This window comes from Anopheles aquasalis, chromosome X, assembly GCF_943734665.1.
Source record: "Anopheles aquasalis chromosome X, idAnoAquaMG_Q_19, whole genome shotgun sequence".
In the NCBI taxonomy this organism is placed as follows: Eukaryota; Metazoa; Arthropoda; class Insecta; order Diptera; family Culicidae; genus Anopheles; species Anopheles aquasalis.
The window spans coordinates 7,789,634-7,808,884 of record NC_064876.1 but is presented as its reverse complement, the minus strand read 5'-3'; the positions used below and the strand labels follow the sequence as shown (position 1 = coordinate 7,808,884).

General features: G+C 47.0%; 1 protein-coding gene and 1 pseudogene across 4 annotated transcripts; one reads left to right on the top strand and one right to left on the bottom strand.

The window, feature by feature from the left end:
- Positions 1-7,042: 7,042 nt before the first annotated feature.
- Positions 7,043-7,923, bottom strand: LOC126571134 (dnaJ homolog subfamily C member 16-like; annotated as a pseudogene).
- A 1,540-nt stretch (positions 7,924-9,463) lies between these two features.
- LOC126570693 (arf-GAP with coiled-coil, ANK repeat and PH domain-containing protein 2) lies at positions 9,464-15,221 on the top strand. Of its 4 annotated transcripts, none has more exons than XM_050228662.1 (6): positions 9,464-9,860; positions 10,654-10,800; positions 10,860-10,966; positions 11,073-12,149; positions 12,222-12,494; positions 12,574-15,221. In XM_050228662.1, the coding sequence occupies exons 3-6, from the start codon at positions 10,911-10,913 to the stop codon at positions 14,183-14,185; spliced, it is 3,018 nt and encodes a 1,005-aa protein (XP_050084619.1). In that variant the 5' UTR covers positions 9,464-9,860; positions 10,654-10,800; positions 10,860-10,910; the 3' UTR covers positions 14,186-15,221. The 4 variants fall into 4 exon arrangements, with proteins under 4 accessions (XP_050084619.1, XP_050084599.1, XP_050084590.1 ...); XM_050228642.1 differs by adding an exon at positions 9,970-10,058 and having other exon boundaries at positions 10,654-10,966; XM_050228633.1 differs by having other exon boundaries at positions 10,654-10,966.
- The last annotated feature ends 4,030 nt before the right edge of the window (positions 15,222-19,251 follow it).

The window sequence follows — 19,251 nt, the reverse complement described above, 5'->3', positions numbered from 1 at the left end:
ACTATATATAGACACGTGTATATACACACGTAAGTGTCTATATATAGACACTTTGACTTCACTTTGGGCTTGACACAGACAGACAGACTGAGCCTCAGTCTGTCAAAAAAGACGAACGCTGGAAATACTACCATGATCAAAAATAAACCGGAATTTTGAATTTATTCCTCGCGGGCTTATCATTTTTGAATTCTGTTTTTTTATTACGTTGATGGCTCTATTAGTGATGTTCATGCCAAGTTTCAGCTTGCCAGCTCTTCATTTACGTTTACAGCAGAGATTTGTTTGCATTAAGTTTTTACGTCATGGCGATTTTTAAAATGGATTCAAAACATGAACAACGTTAAAAATTATATTGAGTGTTCCGACACATTAAAAATGATACAAAAGTGTTATGGTGACAATACTCTATCGAAAACAAAGGTGTACCAGTGGTATGAACGCTTTAAAAGTGGTCGTGAGGCTGTTGAGGACGATTGTCGTCCTGGAAGGCCATTGACATTCAAAACTGACGAAAACGTCAATGAAATCCGAAAATTATTGATCGAAAAGCGCAAATTGACGATAAGGGAGATAGCTGAGATCACCAACATATCGTTTGAATCAATCCGCCAAAAAAAACCTGCCTTGGTGGGGTCACAACTCGTGGATTCTCCATGACGATAATGCGCCATCTCATAATGCGTTGATTTTTCGAGAGTATCTCGTCAGAAACAAAACCAATACCATTCAACAACCGGCCAATTAACGTGATATCGTATCATGTGGCTTCTGCCTATTCAATTGACTCTAAAAACCACTACGAGGAGCTCGTTTTCAGAGTGTGGAGGCAATTAAGCTAAAATCGCCGGAGGCACTAAAGACTATAACAAAAACCGAGTTCCAGAAAAATTTGAGGAGTGGATCAAATTGCATCCGACGGGGACTCCTTTGAAGGGGAAAATTTGAATTTTGAAGAAAAAACAAGTACTTTTCTTTTTATGACAAAATTCCGGTTTATTTTTTATCATGGTAGTATGCCCCTACGCTTCGTCTGGCGCCCGCTTATAAAAGGTGGCTTACTGAAACGCATAAGCCGGGGATACATGAAGCGTAAACACTCGTCCCAATCGACCATAATTCGAGCAAATCAGGGGAAAAAAATCGAGCAAAATTCGAGCCGAGCACGTGCTTCGGGAAAAGGGCGCATATTGGACGCATTTCCCGTTCTCACCAAAGGGGCTGGAGGTTTTTGTTACCAACTTGCGACCTTTTTCTGAAGCTGCTCGAAGAAAGGAAGCAGCCTCGTGGTGGCTCGTGGCTGCGGTTGAGAGCAAAAAAAAAGAGAATGGTCGGCCGCCGGGCCGGTTCTCTCTCTTCCCGCTTCTCTTTTCTCTCTGTGTTCCTTCCCCCTTTTTCCCTCGCTCTGTGCTACAGCTGTTATTCTGTAGAGGGAACGACTTCGTCTTCGGTCATGGCTGTGGGGTCGTGGGTCGGTGTCTGTGTGATGGTGGTAGTCGTGATCGGTGTTTCGCGGCTGGAATTATTCGAGAGAACGATTAATGCATGGCGATTATTTATTGAGAGAACCATACTTACCTGCCGATGTGGTTGTATTTCGTCGATGCGATCGGAACCAAACTTTGTGGCGGAGCACTTTAAACGCACAATAACACGGTGCACAGTTTTACCAACTTGAAATCAATAAGTATGCATATCAATAAGAATATGCGAAACGGAGAGTGCTCTGCACACATGATGAATGGTTTTGCACTTTGTGCTCCTTTCGCGAATGTTTGTTCGATCATCAACTCGCACTCTACGGTGATCCCTCGTGTAAAGAGATGCGGTTTGCTATGCTTCCCGTTGCGATGGGATTAGGTTTTATGGTACTGCGTGCTAGTCAGGCACGATATCTAGCCGCAGCTGTAGCGTAATTGGCGGTGGGAAAAGCAGAAGAAATACGTCGGCATTTTGGAACCGCGCAGGTGTGCTGCAGCCGCAATCGGGATCAAATTGAGGCGCATAAAGATGTCCTTTTTCCTGCAAAGAGACGCAATGTCTGCTTGCTCAGTCAGTCACAGTTTACATTGATATCAAATGCATGCCATGTCAAGGATCGTACATGGCATCAATCAAAACCACGATCTTCACCATCAAAGCATGACCACGCAAGGTACACTGTACGCCTTGGCCTCTGAAATACTACATGGAACGATTGTAACACATTATCAACGGGAACGTGGGTGGCTGCCAGAACTAGAAGTACCTTTAGGGATGCAGGAAAACGTTGTTACGCTCAAACTGTTAGCGGCAACTCAAGGACGATTTATTGGCAAGGGAGCGGCCCGAGAAAAAATATCTGTTCTTCCTTTCCATATCATCATCAGTGTCCGTTTCGGGGTGATTCTTGATGATTATAGTAAAAATTTCTGTCTCGGTTTCTTAAAATTGCGCATCAAGTGTCTTGCACAAATCTATCCCGCTTTATACAGTCTGAATCTGTTTGTGAAATAGGATCGTTTAGCAAACGATTCATCGCCGAGCTGTGCTTAATCCTTCATAGGCGGCACGTTTACTTTAGCAGAGCTATTTAGAATAATGTTTGCAACAACAGTTTGCTTTGCACTAACATTATCTATTTCTGGTAACAGTCTCTGCACTCGTGAAAAGCATTTCTCAACTAAGAATGGTCCGTGCCAAATTGCATAATAGCGGCGCCAAGTCACAGAATTGTTTTAAATTTTGCTAGTTCTAAAGGCAACCAAGGTATGCAAAGAAACACTTGCAGTTTTGCTAAGAGTATCCAGATGCAGCCATGTTATTAAGTGGCTCACGTAGTTGTCTGTGGTGTAAAAGGTTATCTTACTTATTGCCGTCCATTCAATCCTGGCTTCAACAATCCTCGATTTCTGAAACAGGACATATTCCACTGTATCAACGAGGGCCGCACAAGTTTGGCTCAGTGGTGACGATATTCTTATCAGGTGATACAACCGACGAGCGGTCGTGGTCTTGGAGTCCTCAAATATCATCTAATAGTTTATATTAACCCCCACACTGTTCGTAAAAAGTGTATCTGCCGACTGTTTTACGTGCGATCGTCGGCAAACAGGCAGGATATAAAACACAAATACCACTATTAAAAAGCGAGAACAAATTCAAACGGACGCTCCTACATGATAAAACCTTTCGTCTTTGGGATTCTTTGGAAGTAAATGTGTTTGTAATTAATTACAAATGCATTATAAACCGTTTAATGCATGTTACTCCTAGACGGAGACACGACCGAGCGCAATCGAAAGGCTAACAGCGCTGGTTCCGAAGTATTTCATGAGCCGTTTCTATCCGCTAAGGTACATCTATCGATGTTTCGTTAGACTACTAATATTGCATTACGTTGTCTCTATTGTTCCTCTTGCGTATTCCTCTTTGATTCTGTAAAGCAACCTTTGTTTCAGCCCGGCTGGTCTCAAAGGCAAAGCCAAGAGTAAAGAGTGCGTTGATTAGGGAAAATTGAATGTACCGTTTTTCTGTAGTGCACTCGATAGAATCGTTCTTTCCCAATTACTTTTGCTTGGAAACAAAGCCCCTTAACAAAGCATTTTAATCTGCGACTGAATGTTCAGCAAATTTAGAAAAAGAGTTACACTTTTGTAGAATCGGAGTGCTTTATTATCCTTTGTTTCATCGTTCGTACAAGAAGTATAGATCTTTACTATCAGCTTGCGGAACGAGGGTAAAAGAGTTACAAACCACTTCACGGCCAACATGTGATTGAGGAAGGAATTGTTCTACAATTCTTCTCATACATAGGACAGGTTTAAATAAGATTAAGAAATACTAAACAATCAACATCCGGCTCAACAATTCTTGCCTAAATGTATGAAAAAGGAACTTTGGAAAACGATTTTGAGTGGACTTCTGCAGCTTGATGCGGCATTTTTACAGGCCAAACCAACGATTATCTGGTACCAAATCACACGTAAATCATTAACAATTTAAATAGCTACAATTTTACATTCAAATTCCTTTTTTTATTAGAGAAAAACATATAAAAACTAAAGTAGTTTGAAACGGTCTCCGAAGCCGCGGTCCTATGCGAGAAAAGGCAAGCGATATCCCTCTCTCGCTCGATCATACACGCCATACGAGAGCATACAGCTGTTCGCCGCGAGTGGCGCACACACTCGCTCGCAGGCACACAGGGAATCAACGGCAGCATGCGACTCACACACCCTGAGAATTTCGCTAAACAGCGAAGCTCCATACTGAGAGAGGAATCGTTCTTTGCGGGAGCGAACGGGGTAAAACGGGTCGACTGCCCCCGTGAACTCTCCGCTTAACTGTCATTGTGGGATTTCGCCAGTATAAATTGGCAACCATTTTAGCAGGGTTGCCGATTTCCTACCTAGCCAATGCGCCAGAAAGAGAGAGGCCAACCTTTGAAAGAAAGGCACAGCTATAGGTTACCAAGGCAAATTGAAAGTAGAGGCGAATTCGTTTTGAAAATTCAAATTTCAAACTAACGGACATGCACCCACGCGCACGACTTATAAATTGTCGAGATCAAGCCAGCATTTGTCGTTATGCTCAGCGTGTGGTTTCTGTCCACACTGAGCTGACCTTTGGACACCTCCGTTAACGTTTTGGAGATGTACCGCCCCAGTCAAACTCCGCACCTGGCAATGTCCATGACCTGGAGCCTGAAAATGCTGTCCAGATGTCTTAGGTGTCGCGGAGCGATCGGTGCAGGGTAGCCAGCTGGCCAGCGGCGGACGCGCCACGAGTGCGCTAGCAAACGGCCAGCCGTGTGCGACGACATGGCTGAGCGCTGAGCGAGAAACCATGGTGCATTGGGCGCACGCGCCAACCGCCGATTCAAACGAGGGGGCAAATAAATCAACGCCATCACAGCGACCGCCAGATGGCGTTGTTTTGTTTACCAACAAACCGGCCATGTTGCCTCGGGACGGCAAAGCGGAATATAACTATCTCTTTCACTCTAGTGACTTACGCATGCGCCTTGCTGTTCTTGCATTTGTATCGTTTCGTACGTTTGACAGGAAACAGCTGATCGATAAGTATGCTCTTTCTCTTTCGTTCATAGTTTGCTCTCTTTCTATCTTTTTGAATTTTATCGTTTTCATGACGTTTATAAGGGTGGGTTTAAAGCTGGACGTTAATTAAAATGAATTTCGCCCGGGAAAATGAAACATAAACGATAAAAAAGTTCACGGGGGCAGTCGACCCGTTTTACCGCGAACGGCCTCACACAGAGAGAAAGGCCGCCAGCAGCAAGCTCCATACTGAGAATCTCGTGATTGACGTTTTTCTTCCTTCTCACTATAGCGGCAAGCTCATTAGCCGGCTTCTCACTATAGAGCCTGGTCAGACGGGGTATAAACTCAAAGTGTAATGCCAAAAAGATTATGCGGTAAAACTGTACGAGAGCCCCCGTGAACTTTTTTATCGTTTATGTTTCATTTTCCCGGGCGAAATTCATTTTAATTAACGCCCAGCTTCGAACCCACCCTTATAAACGTCATGAAAACGATAAAATTCAAAAAGATAGAAAGAGAGGCAACTATGAACGAAAGAGAAAGAGCATACTTATCGATCAGCTGTTTCCTGTCAAACGTACGAAACGATACAAATGCAAGAACAGCAAGGCGCATGCGTAAGTCACTAGAGTGAAAGAGATAGTTATATTCCGCTATGCCATCCCGAGGCAACATGGCCGGTTTGTTGGTAAACAATACAACACCATCTGGCGGTCGCTGTGATGGCCTCTGCAGATGGCGTTGATTTATTTGCCCCCCCCCCCCCCCCGTTTGAATCGGCGGTTGGCGCGTGCGCCCAATGCACCATGGTTTCTCGCTCAGCGTTCAGCCATGTCGTCACACACGGCGGGCCGGTTGCTAACGCACTCGTGGCGCGTCCGCTGCTGGCCGGCTGGCTGCCCAGCACCGACCGCTCCGCGACACCTAAGACATCTGGACAGCATTTTCAGGCTCCAGGTCATGGACATTGCCAGGTGCGGAGTTTGACTGGGGCGGTACATCTCCAAAACGATAACGGAGGTGTCCAAAGGTCAGCTCAGTGTGGACAGAAACCACACGCTGAGCATAAGGACAAAAGCTGGCTTGATCTCGACAATTTATAAGTCGTGCGCGTGGTTGCATGTCTGTTAGTTTGAAATTTGAATTTTCAAAACGAATTCGCCTCTACTTTCAATTCGCCTTGGTAACCTATAGCTGTGCCTTTCTTTCAAAGGTTGGCTTTTCTCTTTCTGGCGCATTGGCTAGGTAGGAAATCGGCAACCCTGCTAAAATGGTTGCCAATTTATACTGGCGAAATCCCACAATGACAGTTAAGCGGAGAGTTCACGGGGGCAGTCGACCAAAGTGTCTATAGGAAACAGGTGAAGTCATACCGAACAAAAATCGCTCGCGAAAATTAGAAAAATGAATGAAAAAAATTGACAGTCGTTGCCTATGTTTTGGTTGCGTTGGATACGCTTTGACAAGTAAGAAATCCGTTGGTATTCGCTTTGAGAAGTAAGAAATCCGTAAAGAAAGTTAAAGTTTTTCCAGTTTTTCAGTGCTCTGATTGTTCTACATTGGTGGTTTTAAGATGCCTTATAGATATTGCGTAGCTCCGTTTTGCAAAAATAACAATAATAATATCAAAAGGCTTGGCACGGTGGTTATGTTTCATTCTTTTCCGTAAGATGTGGAGTTAACCCGACAATGGGCAACATTTTGTAGAAAAGATGCAAATTGGCGTCCGTCTAAAAGTGGTGCTATATGTTCGGAGCATTTTAGGGCTGAGGATTATCAATTACACCAATCGCCACTGATTAAAAGCTATCATAATTTGCGATTATTGCAGACAACAGGTATGATACCTTGTTTACCTTTATTTGGACTTTTTATCTTAGATTAAAATGTTTCTTTTAGCTGTTCCTTCTATACTACAATGTAACAATAGTTATGCCGAAATAAACTGCATACTTTATTCAAAAAGAAAAACAAGTGTACGTATTTATTAGATGCGCAAATTTAAGTTTTTCAATGCAATGGAAATTATATTGGTAAGTGGATTTGTATCTGTGCCGGTCAGTGTGCAACCTTAAATTTGAGATGATTTACGCTCAACGGTGCCGGATGAAGTCGACCAGATGCTGTGCATTAAAGACGCTCTCGCGGTGGATATAGTTGTGGCCGTCGAGGACCATGACAATGCACGGTAGTGAGTGGACACCGGTCCGGCGTACCAGCTACTTCTTGTGACCCGCATTGATCGTTCGAGCGTACGGTGTCGATCATCTTCGTGAACGAGTTGGCCGCTTTCATACAGTCGAAGCACCAGTCGGCGTAAAACAGCAGTATTTGCGGAGTTTGGCGGCTTTTGGGCAGGATGTTGCTCTCGTAGTACTTGGCGGTGATCGACAGCCGATGGTACAGGCTAATGTCCTGGTCGTGGAAGTTAAAGTTATGTGCATCGTAAAAGTGTTCGAACGGATCCTGGAACCGGTCGTGTGGTGTAATCGGGCCGCTCCCTATTCACGATTGCATCCTCGTTCGTTATGTACGGCGTATGCCTTCCGACGCTCCGAGTCGGAAAGTAGCTCGTATGCCTGCTTGATCTCGACGAACCGCTGCTCCGCCTCAGGGTGTTTTGATTTGTCCGGATGCCTGTGTGATACAGTTAGCTCAAGCCCTAGCACGCCTGTGGCAAGCAATCAATACGAACGCAGACAGAGTGCTGTTCGGATTCTTACCATTCCTTAGCTTGCTGTTTGTAGGCTCGTCGGATCTTCTGTAGTGTAGCCTTTCGCTCCACACCCACGGTGACGTACGGATCCTTGCTGTCGTACTGCACCAGCAGGACGATCACAAACACTGCTAGGCAAAGCCAGTGCACCATCATTCGAGGCATCCATCCTTGCTCACGAGGCGATGCGCTCTTGATGCGCCTTACAAAAGAAGACACCTGTTCCGACGGTGGCAAACTAGGAATAGGAGCGGATCTTCTTCCCTTATCACTCTTCCTTTGGATGCGCCTCGCGATTGGCAGACGATCTGCCGAGCCAGCTATCTTATATGATGAACAAAGCGCGCTGGAGCTGCCTTTATTCGGGCAGAAGAACCCACTCCTTCTCCTTGCTGCTCCGTGTTCGGAACAAGCGAAGTGGTTTCACCTTCGCCGGACTCTGGTCGGACACGCGATAACACCCTCCTTTGGATGCACTGAGCATGTAGCGCTGATGTGATTGTCCATCACACTCCGATCGTCTCCGTCCTTTTGTCCTTTAACCAATAGTCTAAGCCGACAGTGACCGCTTATCGGTGGAAGCCGGATCCGGGCCTTTTCCACTCGTTTCAGAATCAGAGATAGCCGGCGTTTTCGGCCCCTACTGACACGTTGTTAGCCACAGCGGGGCTGCTCGTTTGTTCTAAAATTAGAAAATGTATCATTTAAACGAGCAAAAGTAGATAATATACCTGATAAAACCATTGCTCTTTTTCGGATTCAAACGCACGCTGGTTTGGTGATGAACGTAAACAAGGCGTCGAATGTCAAAAAAAGAAAAAAAGCAAAAAAGAAAAAAAGTGCTATGACTTCACCTGTTTCCTATAGACACTTTGGGTTGGACGATCTAGATCGAAATCGCACGGGAGCGTTTACACGCTACGATTTTGATCGGCCGATCTCATGCGATAACAATAATCGTTACTTTTTACTCGCCAAAAAGATTCGTAAAGGGCAATAAATTTCGGTAAAAATAGCGCGAACAACAACAAAGGTCTCCCGTCTAGAATAAAACAACCAAAAAAATCAAATTTTATACAACGCCCCTGAATGTATGTAAATTGGACCAATAATAATGCGCTGCTGCTTTATTTGCAACGATATCGCATCCAATCTGATTTTGTTCGGAGAGCTGTCAAATTTTCCGTTTACACGTAACGATTTTGATCGTCCAACCAGATTGTACGATCAAAATCGTAGCGTGTAAACGGTCCATTACGCTTCATGTATCCCCGGCTTTACACTTGCGGTTTAATTGGCATTATGGCGGCGGAAAAACAGTGAGAAAGGAAACAATAGGAGAGAGGGAGATAACCATAGGCCACGCCTCCGAATGGCTCTGGTCTTCGTTGTATGTGGCCTTTTTGGTCCTGCTCTGGTCCGCCGGGTTATTTACCATAAGGTCATTGTTCCGGGGACCAGCGCAGGACCGCAGCAGGACCAGAGATTTCTATAGTGAGAAGACCTTCTCACTGTCCTTGGGGTTTATCTTCTCTCTCTTTCTCTCTCTCACTCACACACACACCTACAGATTGTTATGTTTTCCCTGCCATGACTTCTGTCCAGCTGGTACACAACAGCACCGCGGTTGTGTTTGTGGCTTCGCTTCGCTGGCGTGTTCTTCATGATTCCGGAGGTTGAGACACGCGGTAGTAACAGGGACAACGCAGCAGAGCAAGCACTCGCCGTCCGTACACGTCTTTCTACTGCTTTACGCAATCTGTAGAGATGTGTCGCGATAGTATGCAATCCAGCGCATTTCCATCCAGATTACCAATATTTGCATGAGCTGGCTTTATTCGTGTTTCTTCATTCCGTTTGTGTGTACTTTCCAATAGTTGGTGATGTTTGTGATTGCGGTAGTTCACTGTTGCTCCTTCTCTCTACGCTCTTTACTCGTTAGTCCAGAACGGTAGCATTTTGCGTTGCTGACCTGTAATAATCGAACCAACCAACAGCGAAGCAATCGACGAAGCGAACTCCATAGACAAATCCCATACAACATCGATCATTTTTGTATGGGATTTGCCTGCCGCGAAGGCTTGAATTGAGTTTGTCTATAGGTACGTTCTTAGTCATCCATCCAGACAGTTCTCCACCCCTTCGCCTGTGCGCTTTCTCATCCACACCCTGTTCGCGCTCTCATTTACCTCGTCAACAATCAACGTTAAGGTGCTGCATGCTCATGGGCTCGATCGAGTACGAGCGAGCTTCCGTTTTTCGCAAGCAACGACGACAATTTGCAAGGCGGCTGTCAATAGGTGGGTTTCGCCATTTTTCATTCGCACTATGGTGGTGAAAATGGAAGTGCATTGTCCCGCCGATCCACAAAATACACGAAAAGTGTTCTCCGTCGACTCAGGGCGATCAGCAAAGGCTGCCAACCTGGCTTTCGCTCGATCGGTGGTCAAGGAAACACCGATCGTTCGTCAACAAATTCGTTATAATGTGTTTGTGTAACGCTCGCCAAGTGGGTGCGGTTTTTGTACGGTTGTGACTCCGCTCCGCTAACTGGGCAGCCTGTAGTTTGCCGTGGGCCGAGACGGGGACGAATGCAGAGCGAGAGATACTGCAGACAGCGAAGGTCGAAGCAGAAGAGATAGGATAGACAAAGCAATAACTGCGAATTCGAGAAAGCGAGCAAAACAACAACGGACGATGAACTGCAGCTGGTGGTGCGAGCCCCTAGCAGGAAATGGAATGACGCAGAGCCGTGCTTCGGAATCGGATTACGCGGAGCCAGAGGGGCCCAAAACCCTTTCAAACCGTTACTTTCATTTCGTGCCAGAGCACTGTTAAGCATCTTGTTTCTGATCTCGGCCCTGCCGTTTGTCTATTCCCTTTTGCTGATCACAGGCCGACTGTAGGAGAACTTCAACTTTAACGCAGCTGGCCGCCTATCAACCACTACTCCAGCGCAACATTCAGCTACCAGCGTCAGCCACAGAATCGGCCATCAGCAAACAACTATCGCCGGAACTCCAAGCAGTAGTGCGTGTGTTTGTACGTGTGCATATGTGCCTAGCGTTCAAACTGTTTCCTGAGCTGAACTTCTTCCGCAGTAACACTCCACCGGGGACGAGTACGATCGTCACCAAGCACCCCACACCACGATGGCACGCTGCAAGATCGATTTCGGCGAATGCCTCAAGGATTCACCCAACTTCCGGTCGGTATTAGTGGTGGGGGTTGCTTTGTTGCTTTCCATTTCCATCGAAATATTAACAGTTTCTCTCTTATTCTCCTCATTTTACATGGTGGTGCGGCGTGGACAGGCTGCGTATCGAGCAGGAGGAGGCGGAGATTGAGCATCTAGAGGTGCGGCTGGAGAAGATCATCAAGGCGTGCAGTGTGGCGGTGGACAGCGGCAAGGAGTACATCCGGAACCAGAGTACGTTCGCCACCTCGCTGTGGGACCTGCAGCGCCACTTCCAGGATGACAAGAGTTCGACCAATGCGCTGGCCCAGCTGATCCAGCTGCTGCAAGAGATGAACAAGTTCCACACAACGCTGCTGGACCAGGCCAACCGAACCGTGCTGAAGCACCTCACCGGTTTTCTGAAGCGCGACATACGCGAAGTAAAAGAGTACCGGCAGATCTTTGGGAAGGTGTCGGAGAACCTCGACACTGCCGTCTACCGGAACGCCCAGGTCAACCGGAACCGGGCGTCAGACGTGCTTGAGGCGGAGAATCTGCTATCCGCCACGAAGAGCTGCTTCAGCCACACCGCGCTCGACTATGTGAACTACATCACGTTGCTGCAGAGTCGCAAGCGGCACGAAGTGTTGGCTACTCTGCTCAGCTACCTACAGGCGTGCAGCACCTACTTCCACCAGGGCTCGGATCTGTGCGAGGACTATAGTGCGTTCTTCAAGGGGTTGGACGACGAGATCGAGCAAATGCGGTCGGAGTACGCGTCGCTGGACAAGCAGATGCAAAATCGACATACGTGCGTCGTCGAGCAGGCATCGTACGTGCGTGGTGACGCGGGCGGTGGTGGTGGTGGTGGTGGTGGTGGCTGCAGCGGCGGCGGCGGCGGGACGGACCAGCAACACTTGGAAGCGTGCCCACCGAGCGGCGATGGGAAGCTATCGATGCCACCGTCCGCGAGCAGCAGCAGCGGTGATCGAGCACCAAGTTACATGGAGGGCTACCTCTTCAAACGCACTTCAAATGCCTTCAAAACGTGGAACCGGCGGTGGTTCTGCATGTGCGACAACCAGCTCTTCTACCGGAAGCGATCGGGCGAGGAGCTACCCACCATGATGGAGGAGGACCTGCGGATTTGCACCGTCCGGCAGCTCGCCGACTCGGATCGAAGGTTTTGCTTCGAAGTCATATCGCCCACCAAGTAAGGAAACTAGAGTACCTGTGTTCCTGTGCGCTAGTTATTTTTACTGCTAACTGACACACTCACCGACAGAACGCACATCCTGCAGGCAGATTCGGAAGCGATGATGAACGCCTGGATAAAAGCGCTACAGATCGGTATCGATTCCGCCATTCAGCACTATAACCCGATTCCAGTTAATCGAAACCACCGCGACGGAGGTGGACTGCGCAGTTCGGACCTGACCCGACCGCTTCCCGGAGAAGGATGTGGAGGAGGAGGAGGCAGCAGCTACTCTGCTGGCGGTGGTGCACTCGAATCTGGCGGCAAAGGCGGTCCTGGTAACCGGAAGGGATTCAAAAAGATGTAAGTAGACAATGAAAATGACGATGGTGATTGCTGAATCTAGCCGGTTGTAATGTTCCGATAATGTTACCACTCACAGCAACTGGACACAAATGCTGAAGATACCGGGCAACAGCCGGTGCGCGGACTGCGGCAACAGTGAGCCCCGTTGGGCGTCTATCAACCTCGGCATCACGCTCTGTATCGCTTGCTCCGGTGTGCACCGTAGCCTCGGCGTGCACTACAGCAAGGTCCGGTCGCTGACGTTGGATGAATGGGAACCGGAGATACTGCGCGTGATGATCGAGCTCGGTAACGACGTGATCAACCGGGTGTACGAGGGTAATGCAGCACAGATAGCGCGCTTCGAGCGGGCCACCGATAACTGTGAGATAGCGGTGCGCGAAGCCTGGATACGGGCCAAGTACATCGAGCGGCAGTTTGTGGCCCCGCTTGATGGGGACGGTGTCGACTTTGGCTTGCCCGGGGACCACGGCGGAGGAGCGAACAGTAGCAGCACTTCATCGTCGACACTTTCGTTCAAGAGTCTCGGCGCCGACAGCTCCAAGTTTCCGGAGAAGTGGAGCATCAAGAAGCTGCGTCGGCGAAGCTACCGTCAGCTGCTGCGACCGAAGCGGCGACTGATAGCGGGTGTCGAGGGAGAGAGAGTCCAAGTGGGTGATCCCGCCCAGTTACAGATACCGGTAACGGATCTAGGTGCGGAAGAGCAGCATCGTGGGGCACCGGACGGTGACGAAGGCAATGACGGCGGTGGTGGTGTGGCGAGCGATGGCTCCGGGAACGCTGAAGGTACGAGCCCGGACGCAGACGAGAAGGATGTAAAAGAGGGCCTGCCGAAGCAGTTCGCCGACATACTGCTGATCGGGGCGAACATCGTCACCGAGGGCCATCAGCTGCCGGACGAGGATCTACTGCTGCTCAACTCGGACCAGGAGTCGACGAGCGGCGAGGAGGACAACTCGATCATGGAGTGCGAAGATCTGGAGCGCCTCTGCCCGAACTATCTGCTGTACAAAGCCGCATCTGGGCACAATCTGCCGGTGATGAGCCAGGCGCTGGCACTCGGTGCGGACAAAAACTGGACGAACGCGGAACAGGCAGACCGAACGGCCCTACACGCAGCCATCCTCTCTGGCTCGGTGATGGCGTGCGAGTACCTGCTGCTGAATGGGGCCGCCATTAATGCGACCGATCGACATGGTCGCACCGCCCTCCACATGGCCACCGACCAGGGTTCCGCGGCCCAGGCCTACCTGCTGCTGAAGCACAAGGCCCGATACGATATCGCCGATGCGGAGGGACACCGACCGATCGACATTGCGGTGGAAAAGGAGGACGCGGACATCGTGACCCTGCTGCGCCTTACGCGGCTGAACGATGAGATCAGTGCGGGCGAGGACGGCAGCGGCTACACCGGTGTCGACGTCACGTACGCTGAGGTCATGAACGAGTTTTCTCACCTTGCCAGCAATCAACCGCAACGCATACAGCGCACTCAGCGCCAACTACAGCATCAGCTACAGCAACAGCAGCAACAGCAGCTACAGGAACAACTACTACTAATCCGCCAACAGGAGTCGGAGCTGCTGGCGCGCCAAAGAGAGGCATTATCGATAGCGGCGGACAGTGATCACCGCGTCACCGTAACGGATCTCGATGTACCAAACAGCTTGCAAACGGAACCGTCGTGAATGGCGTGACCAGGGCTGATCGAAAGAAAGGCAGAAGCAACCAAAACTGACACAACACACCCTTCTTCCGTTTCTCTGGTCTACTCCTTTACTGTAGCGCCGATCGACCTACCCAGCTCCACAGTGGAGAGTTGTGTGGACGAATCTCTCAAAAGGTTTCAAAGAAAACCCCGTTACTATCCCGAACGATCCATAACACACCAGCCTATCCAACTGCCTTTACTAGCGTTACCGCTGGGCAATGCATAATGTTGCTAGAAAAGAGCAGACCACGCACGGTATTTTACCCTAGCCGGAAGGCCCTTCTCCCTACATTTCCGTTTTTTTTTGTTTGTGAACCCCAGCCACGTTATTAGCTGTGTACTGCGAACCAGTTGCCTACAGCTTTAGCTGTTACTTCGCTGTGCTCGATGCTTCCCTTCTCTTTTAAACTTTCTGTTCCCGTGGCGCAATCGTAATCCTATTTAAACATAGCTAAAAGCTCTCAGCACTCACTTTAATTGTTTATAGGGCAAATATGGATTAGCGCGTTGTTATAGATATTATATACATATATATATAGAAGACTGGTATTCCGAAAACGAAGTGAAAAAATCCATAGCAACCGTATGCTAACATCACCAACGGCATCCATTGCCCATGCCTTCAATCGAACATTTGCGTCAAACCCGTCAATCGAACATTTTACGTACCAGGCCTGTGGTGTTTTAATGTTTTTGCATTCAAACAAGGTCGTTGTCGGTTGTGTCTTATTTTCCGTGCTAAAAACAGGAATAGTAAATCACCAAAGTAAAACGACAACATCAAGAGAAAACAATCCAGACGTTAACTTTTTTACTATGTTTAACGGACTGTCACTCAGTATAGCAAAGTTGCAAGGACATTTTCCAGGATAAACATACAGATATTGGTATTAAACTTTGTTGTAGAGTTAATATACAGGGTGAGTTAAAAAAACTGCAACACACTTTAAACGCTATATCTTTTTCATTTTTGTTTCGATTTTATTTAATAAAACCAAAAAATGTCGGGAATTTTATAAACTTTTCGCATCAGTTTAGTTTTTTAGGTATGTTACTTTTTAGACGAATTATGGTCTTGAGACCGTGGAAGAAGCCTTACTTCCTTGACCGCAAGTGGTCATATTGCGAACATGATTTTCTTCGATGAGAAACCCTTCGTTATCCTATGGTTTGTAAACGATAAAAATGATGGGGTTTAGTTGCCAGGGAAGTCGCATATTTTTGTTCGGTGATCCGAGATAAATCAACAAATTCATGTACTAAAGCTATTAAAAGGTTAATTGCAGTTCTAGAAATGCAAACAATTCATGCGAAAGCCCTAGAGATTCTAACAGGACTCTGTATCTTCCCTCAAAGCAACCGAGACATGAGATTGGCTGAAAAAGAACGTTTCACACTTCATTTCCACCCGTCTGACCAGGCTCCATAGTGAGAAGACGGCTAATGAGCTTGCCGCTATAGTGAGAAGGAAGAAAAACGTCAAACACGAGATTCTCAGTATGGAGCTTGCTGCTGGCGGCCTTTCTCTCTGTGTGAGGCCGTTCGCTCCCGCAAAGAACGGTCCTCTCTCAGTATGGAGCTTCGCTGTTTAGCGAAATTCTCAGGGTGTGTGAGTCGCATGCCGCCGTTGATTCCCTGTGTGCCTACGAGCGAGTGTGTGCGCCACTCGCGGCGAACAGCTGTATGCTCTCGTATGGCGTGTATGATCGAGCGAGAGAGGGATATCGCTTGCCTTTTCTCGCATGGGACCGCGGCTTCGGAGACCTTTTCAAACTACTTTAGTTTTTATATGTTTTTCTCTAATAAAAAAAGGAATTTGAATGTAAAATTGTAGCTATTTAAATTGTTAATGATTTAGGTGTGATTTGGTACCAGATAATCGTTGGTTTGGCCTGTAAAAATGCCGCATAAAGCTGCAGAAGTCGACTCAAAATCGTTTTCCAAACTTCCTTTTTCATACATTTAGGCAAGAATTGTTGAGCCGAATGTTGATTGTTTAGTATTTCTTAATCTTATTTAAACCTGTCCTATGTATGAGAAGAATTGTAGGACAATTTCTTCCTCAATCATATGTTTGCCGTGAAGTGGTTTGTAACTCTTTTACCCTCGTTCCGCAAGCTGATAGTAAAGATCTATACTTCTTGTACGAACGATGAAACAAAGGATAATAAAGCACTCCGATTCTACAAAAGTGTAACTCTTTTTTCTAAATTTGCGGAACTGAATGTCGCAGATTAAAATGCTTTGTTAAGGGGTTTTGTTTCCAAGCAAAAGTAATTGGGAAAGAACGATTCTATAGAGTGCACTACAGAACAACGATGGTGCAAACCCGGTAATAATTTCGGCAATTTTTTTAGCACATTTCTCGAATCAAAACGTTACATTCAATTTTCCCAAATCAACGCACTCTTCACTCTTGGCTTTGCCTTTGAGACCAGCCGGGCTGAAACAAAGGTTGCTTTACAGAATCAAAGAGGAATACGCAAGAGGAACAATAGAGACAACGTAATGCAATATTAGTAGTCTAACGAAACATCGATAGATGTACCTTAGCGGATAGAAACGGCTCATGAAATACTTCGGAACCAGCGCTGTTAGCCTTTCGATTGCGCTCGGTTGTCTCTCCGTCTGGAGTAACATGCATTAAACGGTTTATAATGCATTTGTAATTAATTACAAACACATTTACTTCCAAAGAATCCCAAAGACGAAAGGTTCTATCATGTAGAAGCGTCCGTTTGAATTTGTTCTCGCTTTTTAATAGTGGTATTTGTGTTTTATATCCTGCCTGCTTGCAGACGATCGTACGTAAAACAGTCGGCAACTGCACTTTGTGCGTACCGTTTTGGGGTTGATAGAAACTATTAGATGATATTTCAGAAGGCCAAGGCCAAGACCGCTCGTCGGTTGTATCACCTGATAAGAATATCGTCACCACTGAGACAAACTTGTGCGGCCCTCGTTGATACAGCGGAATATGTCTTTTTCAGAAATCGAGGTTTGTTGAAGCCAGGATTGAATGAACGCCAATAAGTAAGATAACCTTTTACACCACAGACAACTACGTGAGCCACTTAATAACATGGCTGCATCTGGATACTCTTAGCAAAACTGCAAGTGTTTCTTTGCATACCTTGGTTGCCTTTAGAACTAGCAAAATTTAAAACAATTCTGTGACTTGGCGCCGCTATTATGCAATTTGGCACGGACCATTCTTAGTTGAGAAATGCTTTTCACGAGTGCAGAGACTGTTACCAGAAGTAGATAATGTTAGTGCAAAGCAAACTGTTGTTGCAAACATTATTCTAAATAGCTCTGCTAAAGTAAACGTGCCGCCTATGAAGGATTAAGCACAGCTCGGCGATGAATCGTTTGCTAAACGATCCTATTTCACAAACAGATTCAGACCGTATAACGCTGGATAGATTTGTGCAAGACACTTGATGCGCAATTTTAGGAGACCGAGACAGGAATTTTTACTATAATCATTTGAGTATCATTTGAGTATTTTTACTATAATCAGTTTGAGTGTAACAACGTTTTCCTGCATCCCTAATGGTACTTCTAGTTCTGGCAGCCACCCACGTTTCCGTTGATTATGAGCTACAATCGTTACATGTAATCTTTCAGTGGCCAAGGCGTGCAGCGTGCCTTGCCGTGGTTGAGCCTTGCTGGTGGAGATCGTGCTTTTGATTGATATCATTTACGGTCCTTGAAATGCCATCCATTTGTTTTCAATGCAAGGTGTGACTGCCTTAGCAAAAATGCACTTCAGCTAGTGCACACTTTGCAGTAACAAGGGCAACTTTATGTGCCTCGATTTGCATCCGATCGCGGCTCCGTCTCGGCTACTAAATGCCAGCCTTTCCGCAGCTTTTCCCACTGCCAATTACGCTACTGCTGCGAATAGCAATCGTACCTGATCAGCACGCAGTATCGTTTAACCTTATCATCCTTAGAGCTCGCGCTAAACGGTCCATCCCAACGCGATGGGAAGCATGAAAAACCCCATCTCTATGCGGTGGACACCGTGGAGCGCGAGTTGATGATCGAACAAACATTTGGGAAAAGAGCACAAAGAGCAAAACTATTCATACTATGTGCACAGCACTCTCCGTTTCGCATATTCTTATTGATATGCATACTTATTGATTTCAAGTTGGTAAAATTGTGCGCCGTGTTATTGTGCGTTTAAAGTGCTCCGCCACAAAGTTTGGTTCCGATCGCATCGACGAAATACAACCACATCGGCAGGTAAGTATGGTTCTCTCAATAAATAATCGCCATGCATTAATCGTTCTCTCGAATAATTCCAGCCGCGAAACACCGATCACGACTACCATCACACAGACACCGACCCACGGCCCCACAGCCATGACCGAAGACGAAGTCGTTCCCTCTACAGAATAACAGCTGTAGCACAGAGCGAGGGAAAAAGGAGAAAGGAACACAGAGAGAAAAGAGAAGCGGGAAGAGAGAGAACCGGCCCGGCGGCGGCCGACCATTCTCTTTTTTTTGCTCTCAACCGCAGCCACGAGCCACCACGAGGCTGCTTCCTTTCTTCGAGCAGCTTCAGAAAAAGGTCGCAAGTTGGTAACAAAAACCTTCAGCCCCTTTGGTGAGAACGGGAATTGCGACCCACTTGCGACCTTTTTCCAAAGCACGTGCTCGGCTCGAATTTTGCTCGATTTTTTTTCCCCTGATTTGCTCGAATTATGGTCAATTGGGTAGGAAACAGGTGAAGTCATAGCACTTTTTTTCTTTTTTGCTTTTTTTCTTTTTTTGACATTCGACGCCTTGTTTACGTTCATCACCAAACCAGCGTGCGTTTGAATCCGAAAAAGAGCAATGATTTTATCAGGTATATTATCTACTTTTGCTCGTTTAAATGATACATTTTCTAATTTTAGAACAAACGAGCAGCCCCGCTGTGGCTAACAACGTGTCAGTAGGGGCCGAAAACGCCGGCTATATCTGATTCTGAAACGAGTGGAAAAGGCCCGGATCCGGCTTCCACCAAATCAAAGGACAAAACGAGGGAGA

Excerpts from the sequence above, each read along its gene's own strand:
- LOC126570693 (XM_050228662.1), top strand. The coding sequence starts at position 10,911 with ATGGCACGCTGCAAGATCGATTTCGGCGAATGCCTCAAGGATTCACCC. Across the intron at positions 12,150-12,221 it reads GAAGTCATATCGCCCACCAA|AACGCACATCCTGCAGGCAG; the intron begins GTAAGGAAACTA and ends ACTCACCGACAG. Across the intron at positions 12,495-12,573 it reads CGGAAGGGATTCAAAAAGAT|CAACTGGACACAAATGCTGA; the intron begins GTAAGTAGACAA and ends TACCACTCACAG.